This window comes from Betta splendens, chromosome 5 (assembly GCF_900634795.4).
Source record: "Betta splendens chromosome 5, fBetSpl5.4, whole genome shotgun sequence".
In the NCBI taxonomy this organism is placed as follows: domain Eukaryota; kingdom Metazoa; phylum Chordata; class Actinopteri; order Anabantiformes; family Osphronemidae; genus Betta; species Betta splendens.
Genome location: NC_040885.2, coordinates 11,390,336 through 11,411,140, shown reverse-complemented (window position 1 = coordinate 11,411,140; position 20,805 = coordinate 11,390,336). Strand labels below are relative to the sequence as shown.

General features: G+C 45.7%; 1 protein-coding gene across 12 annotated transcripts in view; it reads left to right on the top strand.

Moving 5' to 3' along the window:
• Positions 1 to 19,557, top strand: part of cacna1da (calcium channel, voltage-dependent, L type, alpha 1D subunit, a) — a 40,970-nt gene extending 21,413 nt beyond the window's left edge. For 2 of the 12 annotated variants that reach the window (XM_055508883.1, XM_029149973.2), the window contains 29 exons: positions 156 to 215; positions 294 to 353; positions 1,617 to 1,723; positions 1,939 to 2,026; positions 2,147 to 2,254; positions 2,361 to 2,413; positions 2,504 to 2,650; positions 2,770 to 2,971; positions 3,316 to 3,474; positions 3,740 to 3,850; positions 4,677 to 4,760; positions 8,197 to 8,229; positions 9,106 to 9,234; positions 9,319 to 9,384; positions 9,465 to 9,556; positions 9,633 to 9,819; positions 10,105 to 10,232; positions 10,327 to 10,423; positions 10,515 to 10,617; positions 10,699 to 10,800; positions 12,010 to 12,143; positions 12,993 to 13,109; positions 13,476 to 13,867; positions 14,695 to 14,721; positions 15,342 to 15,470; positions 15,562 to 15,701; positions 15,812 to 15,918; positions 16,001 to 16,318; positions 16,439 to 19,557. In XM_055508883.1, coding sequence (XP_055364858.1) covers positions 156 to 215; positions 294 to 353; positions 1,617 to 1,723; positions 1,939 to 2,026; positions 2,147 to 2,254; positions 2,361 to 2,413; positions 2,504 to 2,650; positions 2,770 to 2,971; positions 3,316 to 3,474; positions 3,740 to 3,850; positions 4,677 to 4,760; positions 8,197 to 8,229; positions 9,106 to 9,234; positions 9,319 to 9,384; positions 9,465 to 9,556; positions 9,633 to 9,819; positions 10,105 to 10,232; positions 10,327 to 10,423; positions 10,515 to 10,617; positions 10,699 to 10,800; positions 12,010 to 12,143; positions 12,993 to 13,109; positions 13,476 to 13,867; positions 14,695 to 14,721; positions 15,342 to 15,470; positions 15,562 to 15,701; positions 15,812 to 15,918; positions 16,001 to 16,318; positions 16,439 to 16,744 — 3,786 coding nt within the window. In that variant the 3' untranslated portion in view covers positions 16,745 to 19,557. The remainder of the gene's footprint in view (positions 1 to 155; positions 216 to 293; positions 354 to 1,616; positions 1,724 to 1,938; positions 2,027 to 2,146; positions 2,255 to 2,360; positions 2,414 to 2,503; positions 2,651 to 2,769; positions 2,972 to 3,315; positions 3,475 to 3,739; positions 3,851 to 4,676; positions 4,761 to 8,196; positions 8,230 to 9,105; positions 9,235 to 9,318; positions 9,385 to 9,464; positions 9,557 to 9,632; positions 9,820 to 10,104; positions 10,233 to 10,326; positions 10,424 to 10,514; positions 10,618 to 10,698; positions 10,801 to 12,009; positions 12,144 to 12,992; positions 13,110 to 13,475; positions 13,868 to 14,694; positions 14,722 to 15,341; positions 15,471 to 15,561; positions 15,702 to 15,811; positions 15,919 to 16,000; positions 16,319 to 16,438) is intronic. The other 10 variants (XM_029149982.2, XM_029149978.2, XM_055508882.1 and 7 more) reach the window with 6 other exon arrangements.
• The last annotated feature ends 1,248 nt before the right edge of the window (positions 19,558 to 20,805 follow it).

The following is a 20,805-nucleotide window of genomic DNA, read 5'->3' as shown; positions in this document are numbered from 1 at the left end:
TCAACAATGTAATCATTGTGTAAATACATTGTGATTGTGTAGCTTAAATTCAGTAAGTAATTCAGATAATATTCTTCCATTGTTTGCTATATTTAATGATGTTTAGAGCTGCACAATGAACTGTCTTTGTTAAACATCTACGTTGCTTTTTGCAGATACTTGGTTACTTTGACTATGCTTTCACGGCTATCTTTACTGTTGAGATCGTTTTGAAGGTAAATGACCTGTGTCCCCTGTCCGTGCTGTGACTAACCACACCCCAATAACATTCCAAACATCTTGTTGCCTTCCAGGTCCTAGGCTATGCAGATTATGTCTTCACTAGTATGTTTACATTTGAGATCGTGTTGAAGGTAACCCCTTAAATGACAACGAGAGTCTTGCTGCATTCTCTCCTTGTGTGTCACCTGCCACTCAGTACAACCTGGCTTGTTTGTTTCCTTTCTCTTATTTACTTTTTTTCTTAATGGCACCTCTTTTAAAAAGAAAACAAAATACAAATTGGACTTCCTGCTCTGCACACACTGTCGCAAACACTCAATTTGCTCTAAGTGCGGTAAACAAAAAACTCCTGTTGGGGGAAGGAAACATTACATCAACATTACATTTTACTCACATGGGTGTCACGTCATTGGGGCAGTCATTGCTGATACCACTTTGATGATGCAGATATGTAACACGCGATGCAACCCTCCGTGCGATGCAACAGCATTGTAGTGGCGCTGGCTGAAGTTGAGCTTGAGGTCGTGTTTTTTAGGGAGGCGCTCAAAGACGTAAAGTCAACTCCATTCACGGCTAATTCCATGCCTCTCGTACTGACTGCTCTCCAGATACCCATAAAAGAGGGGGCAAAACCAACCATGTTCCTGCCGAGCATGGTTCAGTCTGCTTTCCCCGGCTGAGCGCATTGAAATGTGGAGTCGTCCCTGCAGCAAATTGAACGTGAACCCGCTGCTGTTTGGCTCTAAAGTCTGTGCCGCTCACGGTTAGCGCTCTGCTACGTCGGTCTCCCTGCAGGACTCCACATTTACATGCACTCAGAGGATTAATCCTTTACTTTTATTATTTGACGAAGAGTCAATTTTGGCTGGTTTTTCTTCTTTGCCTGCTCGACTCTGAAGTTTTAATTGGGAGCTGCTTCCCTTTAATTCTGAATTGTTAAAGAACATAATGGAATGTGCTTTAAGACAACGGTCCACATGAATGTGACAGTAAGGACATTTCTACTTTCCAATCGCTATAACCAGAGCTCTTGCAGGTAAAAAAAATATCCCAGACATCACGGCAACAAAATGCATGTTTTCTTGCCTCAGCCCATAGTAGATTGTGAAATAAATGACTTACTACTACATTCATGTAGTTAAGGGCCGTGGGGGTGGCGACGGTAGATTTAGCCTCCCGTTTCACTGCTCTGAGCTCGCCACCCTGAATCAGCGTGATCTACAAGAGTGTGGAGACGTGTGCGCGTGTGTGTTTTACTACGAGGTAGAGAGAGAATATGATTCTCCTGTTTAAGCTGATTGGAGCTATTACTGTATGTGTGCCTGAATTATGGAGTGTTGCTCAGCATTCCTGTGTGTCGGCGGCTCCTCTGACGTCCTCTCCTCTCTCCTCAGATGACAACGTACGGAGCGTTTCTCCACAAAGGAGCTTTCTGTAGGAATTACTTCAACCTCCTGGACTTGCTTGTGGTGGGAGTGTCCCTCGTGTCCTTTGGCATTCAGTGAGTTTGAACAGAGGCCGTGCACTTTTAGCCCTTTTCAGCCAAATATAGTAGCTCTGAATTAACATCTAACTGAAACCTGCAGGTCTGCTAAGTGCTGGGCCTCTACTAATTTACTAGATGACTCTAGAAGCAGAGAACAGGCCGTAGTATTGTTTTCCAAAACACATGGAGCCTTTATATTCAATATATTTAACTTTATTTTACCTGTTCAGGTCCTCAGCCATCTCAGTGGTGAAGATCCTTAGGGTTCTTCGCGTTCTTCGACCTCTGAGGGCCATCAACAGAGCCAAAGGCCTGAAGGTGAAACCTCATCTAAAAACAGCTGATACAAATCAATGTCTGTTTATGACACAAATGATGAACAGACTTGTGTTTTATTCAGTGTCCATTTAACAAACTGTTTGTTCCTCTGTCTTGCAGCACGTGGTGCAGTGTGTGTTCGTGGCCATCAGAACCATCGGCAACATCATGATCGTCACCACCCTGCTCCAGTTCATGTTTGCCTGCATAGGGGTGCAGCTTTTCAAGGTCAGCCCCACACATGGTCACAGCACACGATGCACTACACAAGTGTAGTGATTAAGTCGATTAAATAATCAGCGCTAATAAGGAGCTGCTTGTTCTTTCTACTCAGGGGAAGTTTTATCGCTGCACAGACGAAGCGAAGTCCAGCCCAGAGGAGTGCAAGTTAGTTGAACGTAGTTGATTCTTCTGCAGCTGTTACAGCACCGTGCCTGGTTTCCACTCAGCCTCTAAGCACCATGCATTTTTTCACAGGGGCACCTACATAGTGTACAAGGATGGAGACGTGAACCAACCAACCATCCACAAGCGCTTGTGGCACAACAGCGACTTCAACTTCGACAACGTCCTCATGGCCATGATGGCTCTGTTCACCGTGTCCACGTTTGAAGGCTGGCCTGCGTAAGACTCCGACCTTTAAAGCTCAAGCTTTAAGTTGAAAAGTTTGTCGGTGCCGCACACTGATGGCGTCTGTATCTGAAGCACCTGTGGCAGCGTCATAGGGTTTTTTCTCCTCTTAGGTTGCTGTACAAGGCCATCGACTCGAACCGGGAAAACCTCGGCCCCATATACAACTACCGCGTGGAGATCTCCATCTTCTTCATCATCTACATCATCATCATCGCTTTCTTCATGATGAACATCTTCGTAGGTTTTGTGATCGTCACATTTCAGGAACAAGGAGAGAAGGAGTACAAAAACTGTGAACTGGACAAGAACCAGGTCAGAGTCTCAACAGGGAGGCTTGTGGAAATGTCTTGGTCACAACTTAATCTATTCTGACTGTGCTTTATGCAAAATACAAAATATGCATAGATATATTTTGATATATTCATACAGAAATGTATTTTCCATATTCAGATTTAACCATATTTGACTGAACTCCTTAATTTAATGTGTGGAGAAAGGCAGCAGGCATCAAAACAACAGTTACTAGCTGTTGTTGTTAATGTCCAGCCTGAAATGAATTATTATAGTGTAACTCACAAACAATGACATGTTGACTAAGACACGAGCAGGAAGTGTGATCTGCAGCTGATTTTAACCCGCTGGATGTTTCTGTGCAGCGTCAGTGCGTGGAGTACGCGCTTAAGGCGCGTCCGCTGAGGAGGTACATCCCCAAGAACCCGTACCAGTACAAGTTCTGGTACGTGGTCAACTCCACGGGCTTTGAGTACATCATGTTTGTGCTCATCATGCTCAACACGCTCTGCCTGGCAGTTCAGGTAAGGAATCAGGGGCATCCCATCAAGAGGGTTTTAATTAGCTGCCATCGGTACTATTGCGTCATAACTTCAGTATTTATGTATTTTAATGTACATACTGTATCATGTAGTATTCTGGCGCCCTCGAGTGGCCCAAAATCACATTAATCATGGAACTGAGATAAACTGCAAATGGTTTATACGCACAATCTCTTAGATTTCCAGCGTTCCTTTGCTTGATTTTATTTTGGCATTATTAGATGTTCAGTTCTTTTTCCTCCTGCAGCACTACGGCCAGTCAGCCACCTTTAATTATGTGATGGACATCCTCAATATGGTCTTCACGGCTGTTTTCACTGTGGAAATGGTTCTCAAACTCATTGCGTTCAAGCCCAGGGTGAGTCCTCGCTCACACGCTGTATAACGTATTTGCCACCATACATCATATCTGTCACATTTGTTGTTGCTGTGACACTACTATCAATCATCTCATTTAACTCTACTGTAGGTTTTATTCTGTAGGGAACCAATCTACTGTGTGTTAATGTTTAAACAAAGAGTGAGTGCGTGTTTTTCCGTTTTCCGGCCACCGTGCTAACAGCTCTGCGTTGAGAAGAAGAAGCGGATGCTAGTAAGACACAGATCGTGTGGTGCAGTGCTGATCATTTATGGGCTCGTCAAATTAGCCGTGTGGTTATGCATGCACTGTATTATTGTTGATGTCAGATCGGTGTGCAGTGCGATCAGGCTGTGCGCTGTAATCACCAGCCCCTCAGCGTGTGTTTTACTTGAACAAGAGGGTGACAGTTTGAGAGTAAAGGCTCTGTTTTGTTGCTGACCTCCTGCGCACCTCGTCCTCCACTCGCTCCACCTCACACAGGGCTATTTTGGGGATGCCTGGAATGTGTTCGACGCCCTGGTTGTGATTGGCAGCATAGTAGATATTGTCCTCAGTGAGATTGATGTAAGTAAACGCAGCTCCGGCTGCTTTCGCTGCTGTGTGACCTCTCCACTGTTCGGACCACCTCGGCTGCCGGTTTCCATAGCAGAACTCAGATTTCCCACCTTTATCTGATCTTTCTTAACTCTTTTACTGCTTTTTGTCTCTCCTCGCCCTCCCATGACCCTGCCCTTTCATGAACCTTCACCTCCACCCGTCTTCTTCTTCTTCCTGTCCCGATCTCTTTCTTTCATTCCCATCTTTCCCCTCCATGCCCGAACAGCACTATTTCGCTGATGCTTGGAACACTTTTGATGCCTTAATTGTTGTCGGTAGCGTCGTCGATATTGCTATTACTGAAGTTAATGTAAGTACTCCTTTTTTCCCACTTTCTAAGTTAAACTGAAGCCTTACAGGAAAGCAGAGTCCGTGTCAATTTGAGCTTATGTGACTCGCTCTTATTGATCCTAAAGTGATTCAGTTGTAGTAATCAACGTAAAATCTGATTAACTAAGCAACTGTCAACAAGTACATACAGTAAACCCTGCATCTTCATTGGCTGATTGTAAGACATAAATGGCTTTCTCACTTAAGCTTCAGTTTGACTTTAATTACTGTCTAATCTTCATGTTGGAGCCACATTTGCACTGAGCTAATCAAATAACATTTCCTTTTCCTACATGTTGTACTGCCGTTTCGGTTGCAGTGCTTTGTCTGATGAACATGTCAATTATTACCGTGACAATACTGTATGTGTCCAGAACCCAAGTCAACTCGCTTTTCTGATGATGTATTTGGTTCAGACCAGGGTAATACATGTGGTTGCTTAATTCTTTCTCTTGTTCATTTTGTTCCCATAGAAACTTGTAGAGGCAAGTATTGCAATTAATGAAACTTCTGTTTGTGTGTAACCTGTTGGTTTTTTTCTACAACTTTATCTTTGGGACCCCTTGACAGTGCGATGGATGTCCTTTGGTTAATTTTAATTTAAACTCTTATATAGTATTGATTTAAAAGTATCGAAGGCTTAACTGTTTATAATCGTGCTTAGATGCTCTGCACAAAAATCACCAAAAATGAAATCTGTGCCGCTGATAAACAGTAACGCCACAGATTTGTAATTTGAAAGATACACACAGACACCAGATGCCGAGAACCCAAACCTCCCTGTAGTTCAGTAACAACGCTGCTCGTTGTGCTGGAGGTGCAGCGTACGAGACTCACAACTCCACCGACCTTCCCCTCTCCTGAGTGCTCCCATGTCTGAGCTGCAGTGCTGTTTTTTTCTGGAGTTCGACTTCATGTTCTCAGTTTGTGTTTTAAAATGTGTGTTTGCATGAGTGTGTAAACAAGTACTAACTTTGTTTAAATCCTTTTAAAGAGTTTGTTTGGGTCATTTCTTGTTATGCATGTTTTGTATATCCTGTACATACTTTAGGGTGCGGGGTGTGTGTGTGTGTGTGTGTGTGTGTGTGTGTGTGTGTGTGTGTGTGTGTGTGTGTGTGTGTGTGTGTGTGTGTGTGTGTGTGTGTGTGTGTGTGTGTGTGTGTGTGTGTTGGGAATGTTGGATTTCACAAGAGCTTTCGTACTGGTTCTTGTGAGACACCTTTCATCCATCCCTCACATCAGCCTGTAGTTTTCATTGCATGGTTATTACCTGTTCATGCTGCAAAGTAACAAGATTAGCTTTTAAACTGTTCCTTTGGATCACATGTAATAACTGACCTTTGTTGGATTTACTTCAAATTCATCGGATTGTTGCTGCTTGTTTGTCGTCCATTCCACTTTTGAGTTTTTGCAGTCATTTTTTTGCAGGTTTGTCATGTGACTTTTCCAAATGCATGTTTGGAAGCGTCGGTTTTCCTAACGTAATCCATCCTGTCACACCTCTCGCAGATCGCGCTTGGCGAGCCGACCCCTCCTCCCACGGTCAGTCGTGTCCATTGAGCCTTGTGAAGTGTGACATTTCTCTCTTGCCTCACCTCCACACAGAATGGCCCTGGAGCTCAGAGCTTGACATGTCCATCCTACACCTTCAGAACAGGATTAATAGGAATTATGGGAAACTCAAATCAGCAATAAATTAAATAAATTAACAAAAATATTTGACCTTAACTGGCCACTGGAGCTTTATCTATAGCTGGTGTGATGTAACATATTGAGGAAGAGATGAAGTGTGTAGTGTCCTGGATAAAAACAGTTGGACTAAAGTAATCAACCTAAAGAAGAGCTGTGAGGATCAGAGCACAGTAAATAAATGACTGTACAGTTACACCGGTGCTGGTTTAAAGCAGCTGAGTCTGAGGTTCTTTGTTGATCTTGTGTTTGTGCCTCTGTGAGTGATTGTCTGTGTTTTGTTCTGTCTTCCTGTAGTGAGCTCTTAAAGCTCAGAATGGAGCTCATGTGTAGCGCAGGTGTGTAGACTCCAGTCAGGTGCATGAACAATTCCTCCAATAAACCTCTCTCTGCCTCCTCTTGCTCCCAGCTCAGTCCGAGTCCATCTGTCTGGTGTCTCTTCTGACCCAGAACCGGACCGCTCTCTTTCCCCCTCTGTCCTTCTGTCCCCCGTTTTCCTCCATTGACTTCTTTCTGCACCGAGCTGTGAGAGCGCCCTGCTATGGCCCTTTTGTTGCAGGGCACCACAGACATGCATGCGTTGCTGCATTTGCTATGAGTTGACCGATGGCTCCAAATCATCCAAGTGTCTTGCGTGTGCGTGCAGTGCTTCCCCAGCAGCGTGGCAATGCTGAACGCATGCTCCATCAATGCTGTGGCCAGGATTACCAAAAGAACCTCCTCAGGCTAATTCTACATGTCATCATTTCTGCTCATCCTGCACCTCATATGGACGATTGTTTTGTGCTGATGGATTTGAATGAAGCCATATGTGTCTGGAGGATCTTCTCTTCAGTTGAGTTAAGCTCTTTGTTTTGCCGTGAAGTCCCATTCTCATTACACAGGTCCGATCTAACCGCACCGCAGAGGTTCTCTGCACACACGCGTTCTCTGGAGATGCCTGATAGCCTGTGTTTTCCTATTATTGACATAAATTGCACATAAAATGAATGGGGCAGAAATGAGTTGGCAACTATGATGGAATAGATTGAGTTAATATCTTCATATCTCTCATTGTTTGGTCAATATTGTCATTTCAGACACTATAAATATAATTACTAGAAGGACTAGCACCATAGACATAATCTAATCACATGATGGATGCCACTAATAATTTGTCACATTTATCATACATTTCCTGTCATATGTTTGTGTTTCCTTGAATTTTAATCCTGTGATGAAAAACAGCAGCACTTGAGACACTGTAGCAGTAGCACAGTGCTTATTTTATGAAGTGATTTTATAAGGTTTCTCCTGTCGGTCGTTTAACTTAATGTCTCATTAAACCTGCCAAAGGCACACAAAGCCATACAACCCCTTTAATCCCATCGGTTCTGACCATTACACCGGGGGAGCGATAAAGTTGTCACGTCACGTAGCACTTAAGTTCATGTCATGTTGCCTGTTAGTCTGACATGCACCAACTAATTCCCACGTAGGAATGTGAAGCTGTAAACCTGTTGTTGTGTTAAGATGATGTCTGTGGTTCCGTTGAGCGTCAATAGAGGGTGATGCCTGTGCAGTAGTGTGTCCATACATGTCTGTCCCTCCCTGTGGTAGAGAGGAGTAGTGACCCTGTCCTGTCTGTGTCCTCACTGACCTCTACTGGCGTTGTGTGATACTGACCCAGTGTGTGTGAGACCTGCAGACTCTGTACAAGTCATTAATACAGGTCTTTGATTTTAAAGCCGACGGAGACTCCTCAGGTGGATGAGATGGGGGTAAGATGCTCCACCCCCACCCCCCTCCCCCTGTCAGGGCCATGCCATGTTTAGATTGTAACTCTTGGTTTGGTTTTATCTGTTGTCTTCTACACCTTTTTTCTGATCTGTTGCTTTTTTTTTTTTTACTTTATATTGTCATAGTAAGATTCCATTCCTGTTTTCCCTTCCTTTGTTTTCTCTGTTCATTTGCCTAAATCTGCTTTCCGTTTTCCTGAACGTTTGGAGTTATTCCTAAGGAGAGTGTGTCGCCCAAACGTGACGCCGCGTGTCCCGTTAGGTGGGAGCGGTCCTCGGCCGCTCCTCACGTTTGTACTGTTGACACCGCTACACGGTCTCCGCCACCACCGCCGCGTGGTGCGGCGGGCGGTGGATGAGCCCTGGGATCAGGTCACCCAGCTCTGACCTGGCAACCTCCCGGCTGACCCGTTGGGGTTGGTCCCACTGTGACTCCGCATGCAGTGACTCTGGACTGAGGGTGCCATGCTTGTGCAGACGTGTCCTGTCAAGTATGGCAAGGTTTTCTCCAGCATGCCTGCCTCCTTGCTTCCTTCCCTGTAGGTCTGTACAGTGACGGGGGTCCTGGCAGTGCTTTGGATGCAGAATCACAGAAACATATCAGCTGCAGCTGCACTGCTCGTCTCCATTTGATTCAAATGACTATTCTACTGATATATGTGCTGCGATTGGATCCTAATTAGATCGTTACTTCCACAAAGCGAATGCACAACTGGGATTGGATGACCACTCGCAGTGCATCTTTCCAGCCCATATGTATCTGGTGCTGCGGCCTCACAAAGCGCAGACAGGTTCTCCTTGTTCACCACCAAGCGCTGTTCTCCCGTCCCCCGCTGACTCCGAGCTGTGTCTCCACAGAACACGGAGGACAGCGCTCGCATCTCCATCACCTTCTTCCGCCTGTTCCGAGTCATGCGGCTGGTCAAGCTTCTCAGCAGGGGGGAGGGCATCCGCACCCTTCTCTGGACTTTTATCAAATCCTTCCAGGTGAGGAGTCGTGGAAATGGGTTCATCGTTTGCTGAACACGGAACTCTTGCTTTAATGTGTCTCTTTCTCTCCTCTGCCTGAAGGCTCTGCCATATGTTGCTCTTCTGATAGCCATGCTGTTCTTCATCTACGCCGTCATTGGCATGCAGGTCGGGAGCGCAAACCTTGTGTCCGACTGTGTTATCCTGCTTCATGAACGTGCATTCACGGAGATAACATTTTGCTTCAGGTGTTTGGAAAGATTGCCATGGTGGACGGCACGCAAATCAACAGGAACAACAACTTCCAGACCTTCCCTCAGGCCGTGCTGCTCCTCTTCAGGTGTGTGCCGAGGCGCCGTTCGCTGTTTAATGGACGTTTCCAATGGGAGATTTATTTGCGTCTGATTATCCACCAGGTGCGCCACCGGAGAGGCCTGGCAGGAGATCATGCTGGCCTGCATGCCGGGGAAACTGTGTGACCCAGAATCCGACTCCAACACCAACTCCAACTCCTCCAGCTCCAACCCCATGGATGAGATGACATGTGGAAGTGGATTTGCCATAGTTTACTTCATCACGTTCTACATGCTCTGCGCCTTCTTGGTAACTCCATGACTTCCCTTACTTTCTACTTTGCTCAGTATTATTATCTACAGTTTCTCATATTTACTACATGAGGTCTGCAATTTGTCATTCACGACTCAAACGCCTCAGCAATTTGTCTCTAGCATCCATCCAACATACATATTATACTGTAAGGTTCTGCGTGATCTTGATGGATAGTTTGCAAAGCACACTGTGGGTGTCTAGATGTGAAGCACAGCGTGACGCAGTGCTACAGTTGCTGTGCACGTGTAGAAAAAAAAACATGTTCTTGTGCCTTTCCAGATCATCAACTTGTTTGTGGCCGTCATCATGGACAACTTTGACTACTTGACGCGTGACTGGTCCATTCTGGGTCCTCACCACCTGGATGAGTTCAAGAGGATTTGGTCGGAGTACGACCCCGAGGCCAAGTATGTGCTCTGTCGCCTGGCTCAGCAGCGCCTCACATTCCTGGTCTTATAATTGGCCTCTCTCCCTCAATGACTTCTCCTTGGCTTCACACAGAGGCAGGATTAAACATCTGGATGTGGTAACGCTCCTCCGTCGTATTCAGCCTCCTCTCGGCTTTGGCAAACTGTGTCCTCACAGAGTGGCGTGCAAGGTTTATTTTGCCTCCTTCGCTCTATTATCAGACGTGCCGAGGTCTCACCGAAGCACTGATCTGGACAAATCTGTCTGCTCTCTCCCCTCAGAGGCTGGTGGCCATGAACATGCCTCTGAACAGCGATGGCACAGTTATGTTTAACGCCACGCTGTTTGCACTGGTGCGGACGGCTCTGAAGATCAAAACCGAAGGTACGAGCCGAACGACAGGCAATCACAGGCTTGTGCCCTGAGATGCTGTGCTGGGTTCTAACCGCTTTGCCTGCGGTGCAGGTAATCTAGAGCAGGCCAACGAAGAGCTGCGGGCCGTCATCAAGAAAATCTGGAAAAGAACCAGCATGAAGCTGCTGGACCAAGTGGTGCCCCCTGCTGGTGGTTAGTGGAACCGACCCGTGTCTGTCAATGAAATCACATCCACCTCCCAGTCCTTCTGTTATCGTGTGACACGCGCGCCAAGCTAAAGCAGCCTGCACAGACTCACACGTACACACACCGTATGCTGCCCACATACTGTTTACAGGAAATTACAAGGAGCTCTCTCGCTGCTGCGTCCTTAAATGAAACTTGGTCACACGCGCAGATTCTCACACACACACACACACACACAGAGTGAAGCTGCATCGTGCTGTTTGTGCTCTGCTCACCTTGTCCTGGTTGCCCTCTCAGCAGTGTGTCTCTGATCTATGTGTCTCCCTCCTGTCCCGGACCCCGATGGAGGCCTCTGACTGTCTGCTGGGCTTTGGGCTTGCATGGCCTCGTAGACCACTGTGCAAACGCATGTTCTGTCATTCTCACTTATGTCTCTCTGGCTTTCCCTCGCTCTCTGTCTCCGCTGTCTCCTTCGCTTTCTCTTTCTCCTGTCTCAATCTCTGTCCTCCGCTCGTGGCTCCGAGCTTTCACAGCCTATTCTCTCCACACATTCATAATATGAGTCCAAAACTCTGAAGCACTTCAGAATATTCTGAAGCAGTTCTGTTTTAGGGTGGTGGCATGGAACTAGTGTTGCCTCTCTCTCCGATCTCTGTCCCCAGCGTGCTTGTTCAAAGTGATTCAGACCCCTGCTTCAGAATGATTCTCACTCTCTCCTGCAAACTCTCTGAAATCTCTAAATGCTGTATAATATGGGGAAAATACAGGTACATACAGTATTCCTTCCGTAGCATAAAGCATACATGAACACAGCCAGGGACACGTACTCGAACAAACTGACTATATATTTACTGTATGACGCATAGATCTGCTTGCTTGCATGTGCTGAAGTAGAAAATAATCATATTCTCATATGTAGTTTCCAGTAAAAACACACAGTTTAAGAGTCTCGTTGGGCTCATCCAAAGATTTTCAGCTTTAGACGTACAAACACACGCAACTTGAGAATTTCTGAAATGAAGATTACTCAGGCCGAGCTATAATATGTGCACCATCCAGATACATGTACATGTTGTGGGTTGAACCAACGCCTGACTTTCCTCCGTATTGTGTGGAGAAAGTTGGAGGGAAGAGAGGAGTCTCTCCTCTTCCTCAGGGCTACTGTGTGTAGTGACCTGCTGACACAGGAAGCATTTGTGTGGTCTGTTCACTCAGATGATGAGGTAACCGTGGGGAAGTTCTATGCCACCTTCCTGATACAGGACTACTTTAGGAAATTCAAGAAACGTAAAGAGGAAGGCCTGGTGGGTGCTCACCCCTCCCAGAACAACACGGCAATCGCTTTGCAGGTGAGTCCCACGCAATTCGAGCGAACCCTTCAGACTGCGTGTTGTGTCACTTTTCGACAGGGGAGCGAGAGAATGTTGTGAAGTCTGCAAAACGTGTCTCTGTGCATTTCATTCAGAAACCATCCGATGTGCTAATGTTATGATTTATGACCCAGCAGGACGTTCACGCTCTTGCTCTACAGTATGAAACTGTTAAAAATGCGTCTGGTGGGAACTTATATGTGTCTGAGTCTGCAAATGTCGCATTGTATGTTGATGTTAAGCATGTGTCTCCATCTTCAGCCAGCATTTCACGTGTGCTCTGTGCGTCACGGTTCACGCATCCATTCACGTCGTTTCCGTTACCTCACAGACGATATATGGCTGCAATGGGACAACATATATCACTGACGGTGACCATGACCTGCTTTTAGTTCAATTACAATAACATGTTTGTGAATGTTCAGTACTGGTCTAAACTCACTAAAGGAGAGAGAAGAAAGAAAAATAAGGAGCCAGTATCATATGAGAGAGGAAGCACAGGTGTAAGGACTCGTCACAGCAGGTTGCATCAAGAGAGCACATTTGTCTGTGTGTGCGTTCCCATCCCTCACAGTCTGTCAGTGCTGCTAAGTGTCAGGTGCACAGGTGTGTGTGTGTGTGTGTGTGTGTGTGTGTGTGTGTGTGTGTGTGTGTGTGTGTGTGTGTGTGTGTGTGTGTGTGTGTGTGTGTGTGTGTGTGTGTGTGTGTGTGTGTGTGTGTGTGTGTGTGTGTGACGGTTGTGCCTGCTCCATGTCCCTTTTCACACTGTGAGTTGTAGGACCCAGGTCCCAGCTGCGGTGCTTAGCCCTCTTGTTGTCATGGTTACAGGCTGGCCTCCGCACGCTGCATGATATTGGGCCTGAAATTCGCCGAGCGATATCATGTGACCTGCAGGATGACGAACTAGTAGACTTTATTCCTGAGGAAGACGAGGAAATTTATAGGGTAATCTGTTTTAATTTTACCTGACTAGAATTAAAATATTGTTGCCAACGAATGATTTTACACAGTAAATTATAAGAGTGAAGAGAAACCACTTGAGTCTGTACTAGAGCCTTTGCATTATATTGCTACAATATTTATCTTTTTTGTTCATTTGGTTTATTTTACTTTTTTGACCATTTCAGTTCCAACAATCTATAAAGACCACATTCATTTTGCTCATGTCATGTGCCATAAAAGCAGCTTCTTAACTTATTTTTGCACATTTAATTTCTAATGAGATCAACTCGCAGACTTAACATCAATCCTCTGTGTTAGTGTGTAAGTGCTGGGAGCCATAGTGGTTTTACTCTGGGCGTTCCTCCGCAGCGCAACGGCGGACTGTTCGGGAATCACCTGATGAACGGCGGCCACCGGCGGTCCAACGGCCACCAGACCAACGCCACCCAGCGCCCCCTGCAGGTGCAGCCCCCTCCCCACTACGCCCACATGGAGCAGCCAGTGGGGCGGCTGTCACGCGCCAACGCCATGTCCCACCCCAACCACCACCATCACCACCACCACCACCACCACCACCGGCACCACAACTCCTACGGCAAGTCCCCCAAGTCCACCAACATCAACCTCAACAACGCCAACGCATCCAGTCTGCCCAACGGAGGACACCACCGCTACTACGAGCACGCCCCCCCCAACGGCTACCCGGGCCTGCGCGGCTCCTACTACGAGTACGACAAGCCGCGCACACCTCAGGGTCAAAGGTATCCACACACTGTACACTGCACACGCTTCAGTCTCGGTATAACACTCTGTTGAGTGTTATAATTTATAATTTATCAATTACATGCAACCCAATAAACGTAAACCAAACCTGCTCTTCATCATCTTAGTAAAGCACTCAAACACTCAAGGACATAACACTAACGTTACTAATCGCGAGACTGCGTCATTCCTTTGTTCTTTGCAGATCTTGGTCTGAATGTATTCAGTTCAGAAATATATGTGAACTCTGTGAATGTAGCTACAAAATCAGAGAATTGACACGGAAGAGCTGAGGAGCCACTGCAGGATTAGCTTCTGTGCAATCAGTGCTTGCTGCCACCGTAGAATCTAAGGGCATTATCTCCTCCATACGTATTCTCCCACTGGCAGGATTCAGCGTCTTATCGCATCTTCCCATTTCACAAGCCTTTACTATACACCCTTCATTCCATAGTGGATTACGAGTCTCTGCTCCTACTGACGGTTGCTTTACTGTACATGTGCTCAGCTGTAGTATTAGTCGGCTACTCCAGTTTGGGAGATGATTTCACTTTAACAAAGACAAATGACTTTTGGCTTGTTTCTCATCATATGGAGGCTAAAATGATATTGTCAACCAATACTGGAGTGGAGATTACATTGGCCATTACATTCTCACCTCCTCCTGCCTACAGTATATATGAGATTGCTGTATATGTTTCATATACTGTATGATATATATATACGCCATTCTTTCTCCACCCTTTTCTCTGTGTTCTCTCCTTCTGCCTTTCTCCTTCCTAACCAAACTGCTTTCTCTCGACCATCCCTCTGCTTTCTTGGACAGAAGGCGCTACTATGAGACCTATGTTAGGTATGTTGTCCTTCTAGGTTTGGCTCCGGCAAATAAAGGACGTTGTTTTGTTCAATGTCAATTTCTTTTCTGTTTTGGAACGGTGAATGGTTGCATCCTTGCCCAGTCCTTGTGCAGTGTGCTATATGCTGAGCTATGTGTGATTAGCCAGGTTATACAGTAAAGTTAATGGCACATTTGTGTCTGCGCTATAATGTAACGTGAGACATAGCATCAACGTGAGTGGCCAGCATATTGCTGAGAGTAGCCCTGCTTTATGCATGTTAAAGTGATGTGCTTGCTTTGAAAAAGACCCCAAAAACAAATGTGCTGAAACATAACAACGCTCTGCTTGTCTGGGTCTGTTTCACGGTCCTACACTCAGTACTGAGCCAGACTGAGGTCTGTCATTTATTTAGGATGTCAAAGGCGATGTGTTGATGAAAAAGTAAAACCCTTTAGTTTGTAACTTCTGCCTGTTGCCTTGGTTTAACTGTGCTTCTTAAAAATGAGTGGTCAGTTGCATCGCTGCCCCCTGGAGGCTTGCGTCTGCATGGCAGTGCATCTCCCTGCTCCAGAAGGAGCCCCACTGCACGTCGGCAGGCCGCACCCCCTGATCCTGTGCCTTGACTTTACTTCAGGTCACGAGGAGGGGACGGGCGTCACCCCACCATTCGCAGAGAGGAGGAGGTTGATGAGGACCGCTTCTCTGGAGAGTATTACAGTGGGGAGGAGTTTTACGAGGACGACAGCATGCTGTCGGGGGACAGGTATTATGAATAACGGTCTCACCACCTGTGCTCACAACATTTAAACAGTGGAGTTATAGTGAAACCATGTTCCCCAACAATTCATTGACAGGTATCAGAACAGTGACACAGAGTATGAGACCCCTAAAGGTTACCATCACCCTGACAGTTACTATGACGATGACGAGCAGCCTCTCTACGGCGACTCCAGGCGGTCACCAAAGAGACGACTGCTTCCTGCCACACCTCAAGGTCTCTCTTGGTCTACATATCTGCTAACATTTACCCTTAACTGTGTCAAAACCATTTAGTGAGTGAGTCTGTGCACGCTGCTAACGTTGATCTGCTGCTGGCTCGCTCAGGTCACAGGAGGCCATCTTTCAACTTTGAGTGTCTGCGCAGACAAAGTAGCCAGGACGAGCTTCCACATCAGCGCACTGCTCTCCCACTGCACCTTATGCAGCATCAGGTAATGCCGGCACACACCGTTGGATCACGCGCTCGCTTTTGCATTGCGCTGTCACAAACCGCTCTCCCTCCCGCTCTGCCAGGTAATGGCCGTAGCAGGCCTGGACTCCAGCAGAGCCCACCGCCTCTCTCCCACCCGCTCCACCCGCTCCTGGGCCACTCCCCCCGCCACCCCGGCCAGTAAAGACCAGTCGCCGTACTACACCCCGCTCATACGCGTTGACCACCCGCACAGAGAGAGCGCCACTAGCAGCCAAGTGTCTGTGCGCAAGAGCTCCTGGTACACCGATGACCCGGACTTCTCCCAAAGGACGTACTCGCCCATCCACCTGCAGGTGCCCCCTGAGTACTACAGCCAGTATCACCAGAAGAGAGGCAGCGCCACCAGCCTAGTGGAGGCGGTGAGTTCAAAGACATGCTGTGAATGGATGACTTGATGCTATACTGCTGCCAAACCAAAATGCAACCAAGATAAGCAACACAAGGTGACGTGTTTATCTTCTTCTTCTTCTCTTGAGCAGGTTTTGATATCAGAGGGACTTGGGAGATACGCAAAAGATCCCAAATTTGTGGCGGCCACAAAACACGAGATAGCGGACGCGTGCGAGATGACGATAGACGAGATGGAGAGTGCAGCCAGCCACCTGCTGAACGGGGGAATGGCCCCGGGCATCAACGGCGTCAACGTCTTTCCCCTCCTGACTCCCAGGGACTATGAACTGCAGGACACGGCAGCCAGCTACAGCGACGAGGAGCCAGAGGCGGAGCCCAGAGCTCGTTACGAGGAGGACCTGGCAGACGAGATGATCTGCATCACGACTTTATAGCAGCGGCTGGAGGAGTCTGCAAATTAGAGCACTGTCAGACTACAATCAGTGAAATTAACAAAACAAATGCATCTGTTGGCTCTGACCAAAAGAAGTGCCTTTTATAGTGAAGAGAAAAGGCATAAAGAACACAGACACCGGCCCGTTTATTTAATTGTTCGCCACCTGCCAGTGGAGCGAGGACACCAGGACACTGGCTGGACTCACCTGTCCAAGGCTATGGTTGGAGGTGACGTACGGGTTCAGTCCGCAGCCAATCACAGACGAGGACATTGCTGCCAGTGAAAGATGGACCAATTGGCAAAGGTGTGAGAAACCCAACAGGGCGTGTCTCCAAGGGTGATGACAATCAGATGTACGATGTCATTACCTCAGTCACTTTATTAAGGTTTGGCATATCATGCAAGTTTTCAATGCAAGCATAGAAAGGCATATCTCCTTCCATAGCTTTTAGAGCAACTCGACCCCTTCGTTGTTAGAGCAGAGTGTTTGTTGATCGCTACAGCTGAGTCGAGAGGTGAGGAAGCACCAGTAGAGTTACCAGATTATGCAGGAACTAACTGTCCTACTTAGAGCATCATTCAACTTGAGATATGTACTTTTGAAGCAACAAAAGCATTTGTGATAAATGCACTAGCAGGCAGGTTATTTTAAATTTTAGAATAGCCTGGTTAATATTTCATAGTTGATATGATGTAAATTGTATTATATAACAAAAGAAACTTTGTAAAGAGATATTCTATATTTTGTAATTATGTATCGTTTAAAAGATCAGCAATATGGACTCTTGTGACTCCGGTTATACTATAAAAGCAGACCTGCATTATTTTATTAGGTAAAATATATTTGTTTGCCTTTTTTCCTTTGCTAAAATGCATCTGTTATTTTGCCTTTAACAACGATTTAAGAGGTTCTGCTTGTGTGACGACATTACTGCACAGGATATGCAAATGGAGTTGACTTCTTAGCGAAGGCGTACACGTGTTAGTTCAAACCAAACGCGGCTGCGCAGCCTCGGGGTGTGTTCAGGAATGCGCCTTGAGGATCCAGTGGTGAAGCTTTATACTGATGTTATTTGTTTGCATATTTTGTGCAGGGCATGCACAAGAATTCTAAATGCATAATGCATTAAAAATGCTGCTTCTTTAGTTGGTTTCAGAGTCAAACCTAGGTTTTGTCGTCCCCTACTGAAATGCCTTTTTGCTGCTGGAAGGATGAAAGCTGGCAGATGGTAATGACAGGGACATGTTGATACTTCTCATAGCTGGGCTTTTGCATGACGTGCAGTGCTCTTTGTTGGTCGGAATGACTCCAGTAAACGTCGGTAACCCAACCTTCGCCATATCGCAGCCTCCAGCTTGTGCGAGTGCTCGGACCCTGCGGTGGTGTAGGTGAAAGGACAGAGGGCGTCCTGGGGTCCGGATGCTGGAGAGAGGTTAAGCAATACTAAACCTCCCCTTCCCCCTCTCTCTCAGCCTGGTTCCTGCATACAGTATAGTATACCTCTATAGGCAACAGTGACTACATATCATTGTCTAAACGTATCTGTCTGATACAGTCCCACGGTGGAGTCTGATAGATAAGTATGATGGACCCTGGACCCTGAATCATCTTTACTAATAACACCAGGATGGAAAAGTGAGGCAGGATGATTGAAAAGGAGCAAGTTGGAACATTGAAAAATATCAGAATACATAAATATTTGTTTTATCAATAATCATTTATTGATTGAGAGAAACTGTAATGGGCTTTTTTAGGCATTACCATAGAGAGTCTGACTGAGAACCAAGGATGGGAAGAGTACTTGTGATGTGTTTTGAGCGTGTGATTCGCTGGCGAGTGCGTACTGTACTCTAACTCAACCGAACACTGTCACGAAAATGTAGGTTTTCCATTTTGTGTGCACATTGAAAGGGCTCTTTGACTTGTTTGTGAGTAAAAAAAAAATGTGTTCTAGTCCTTTTGCTGACGACCGTCATCTAAAAGGACCAATGCACATAACAGGCACATTGTACTATTCGTAGCAATTACAGTACTGATAAACTGAAGATATGCATTATTTTGTAAAAACTTTTAAAAGTTGTTTTCAACTAAAGATAAAGAAAACTTACTTTTACCTCATTCAGGAGGATTCCTGAAAAAAAGAAAAATAATGATTTGGTTGAGTCTAAACCAATGGTATTTAAATATTAGCACATAGCTGTTTGTCTTTGCACAAGTAACTGTATAGTGCTTCTGTTTCTCCTTTTTCTAAACAGATTTGTGTATTAAGGTGAGACAATTTTGTACTTTTTGTGACTGTGTATGGTTTAGTGGAATCTATTTGTCATTAACACCTCACCTTACAATGCTGGGAATGAAAGCGTATTAAAAAATATTTTTAAGGAGCACTGTTCCTCTGTTCGCAGGTAGGGAGAAAAAAACGAAACGCTAAAGTATCAGTTTACAGAGAAACACGTTGTTTTGAACGTTTCTATAAGTTTTCTTCACATTGTTATGATTATCATTGCTATTACAACTATTAATGTTTTGAAAGCTGTATTAAAATAGAAGATAATGTAAAATATGTACAAACGTATGGAAAGACCCATGGTAATGTTCTCTACTTGAAAGTCTTGATATTTGCTCCTTAATGGTTTTATTCAGTAAACATCATTTCTCTTAGTAGCAAACGCTTTACTATAATCCTCTAGGTTTTGTATCAATACATTTTTTGTATTTCTCATGTTATTTTGGGCCTTGACTTTATTTGAATCAATACTGATATATTATTTTCTATTGATCATCATTGAATAAACTTATGCTGAATTAAATTGTTCACGTATTTCTCTTCTCCTGTTTAAACCACATCTGTGCATATTCAAAACAAAACTACTGTACACTGTGGTCCTGGATTCATTGGTTCCACTGTAGCATTTGTAATGGTAGTTGTGGCTGTAGCCTCCACAGACCTCCACCCACAGATCTCTCCCACACAATGCAGGATGTGAAAAGATATAGTAGATACAGTAGATACAGTAGATACAGATATGCATCCTTCAGATGCAATAAATGTCAATAACGTTTACGGAGATATACTTTTTACTATAATTTTACTAAAAATATACTATAATTATTCTAGTTTATTATTTATCATTTATGAATTGATATTTGACTTCGAATGTAAGTAATAGCTAGTTTTTGTAATTTTTGAAACATAAACACATTTCTGTGTTGAAATGAATGAATGTGTTTAACACTAGGTGGTGCTGCTGCACCAAAGGAGGCGTGCTTCAGACTGACTTCACAGTACAGTACCTCTTTGCTAAGGTACAGTAGATATGCATGATGTTTGACACCTGTAAACAGAAAAAATGAGGATCCATGCAAACCACCCGAGTGGATCCAGTTTCAAACGCTCACCCGGTGCAGCCTCGGCCAGACAAGCGAGGTAAATTACACAATGGAACCCGTGCAGGACAAGGCAACCCCCCCCAGCAGCATGCTTCTATTGGAAGCTTGTCTGCTTGCACACTACAAACATCCTCTCTGCAGTCAGAGTGACTGTAGCTGTGATGCCTGCAGACAGATGATAACACGTTAATGGATTATGTATAGCTGTATATGGTGAAAAGGGTAAATGCCTTACTTACATACAAAACCGTCTACTTTGCACTCACCGCATCAGGACACTGTGAAACCCCCCCATCCCGCGGCCTCCTCCTCCCAGGGAGACGCACCCCTGGGCATTGTGCACCACAGACAGTATCCCTCCGGTCACGGCTGTGCCCAGGTCAGCCACAGCCACGTCTACCAGAGCGTGGCTGAGAGGGTGCCTCAGCTGCTTGTACACGAGGGGCACAATAATCACTGTAGCGTGGAGGACGTTGGCCGGACCGGCGGAGAAGGCCACGATGATGGCGGGGGTGAGGAAGGTGCAGATGGTCAGACACAGTTTGGCCACTCGAGTTACACGTCTTCTGGCTAAATCCTTTAGACGTCACAGAATGATCCTGGAACTGTCACCCTTCACTCGATTGTAAAGGCTGGAGGCTGAACAATACTTTATTTGGACCCGTCTG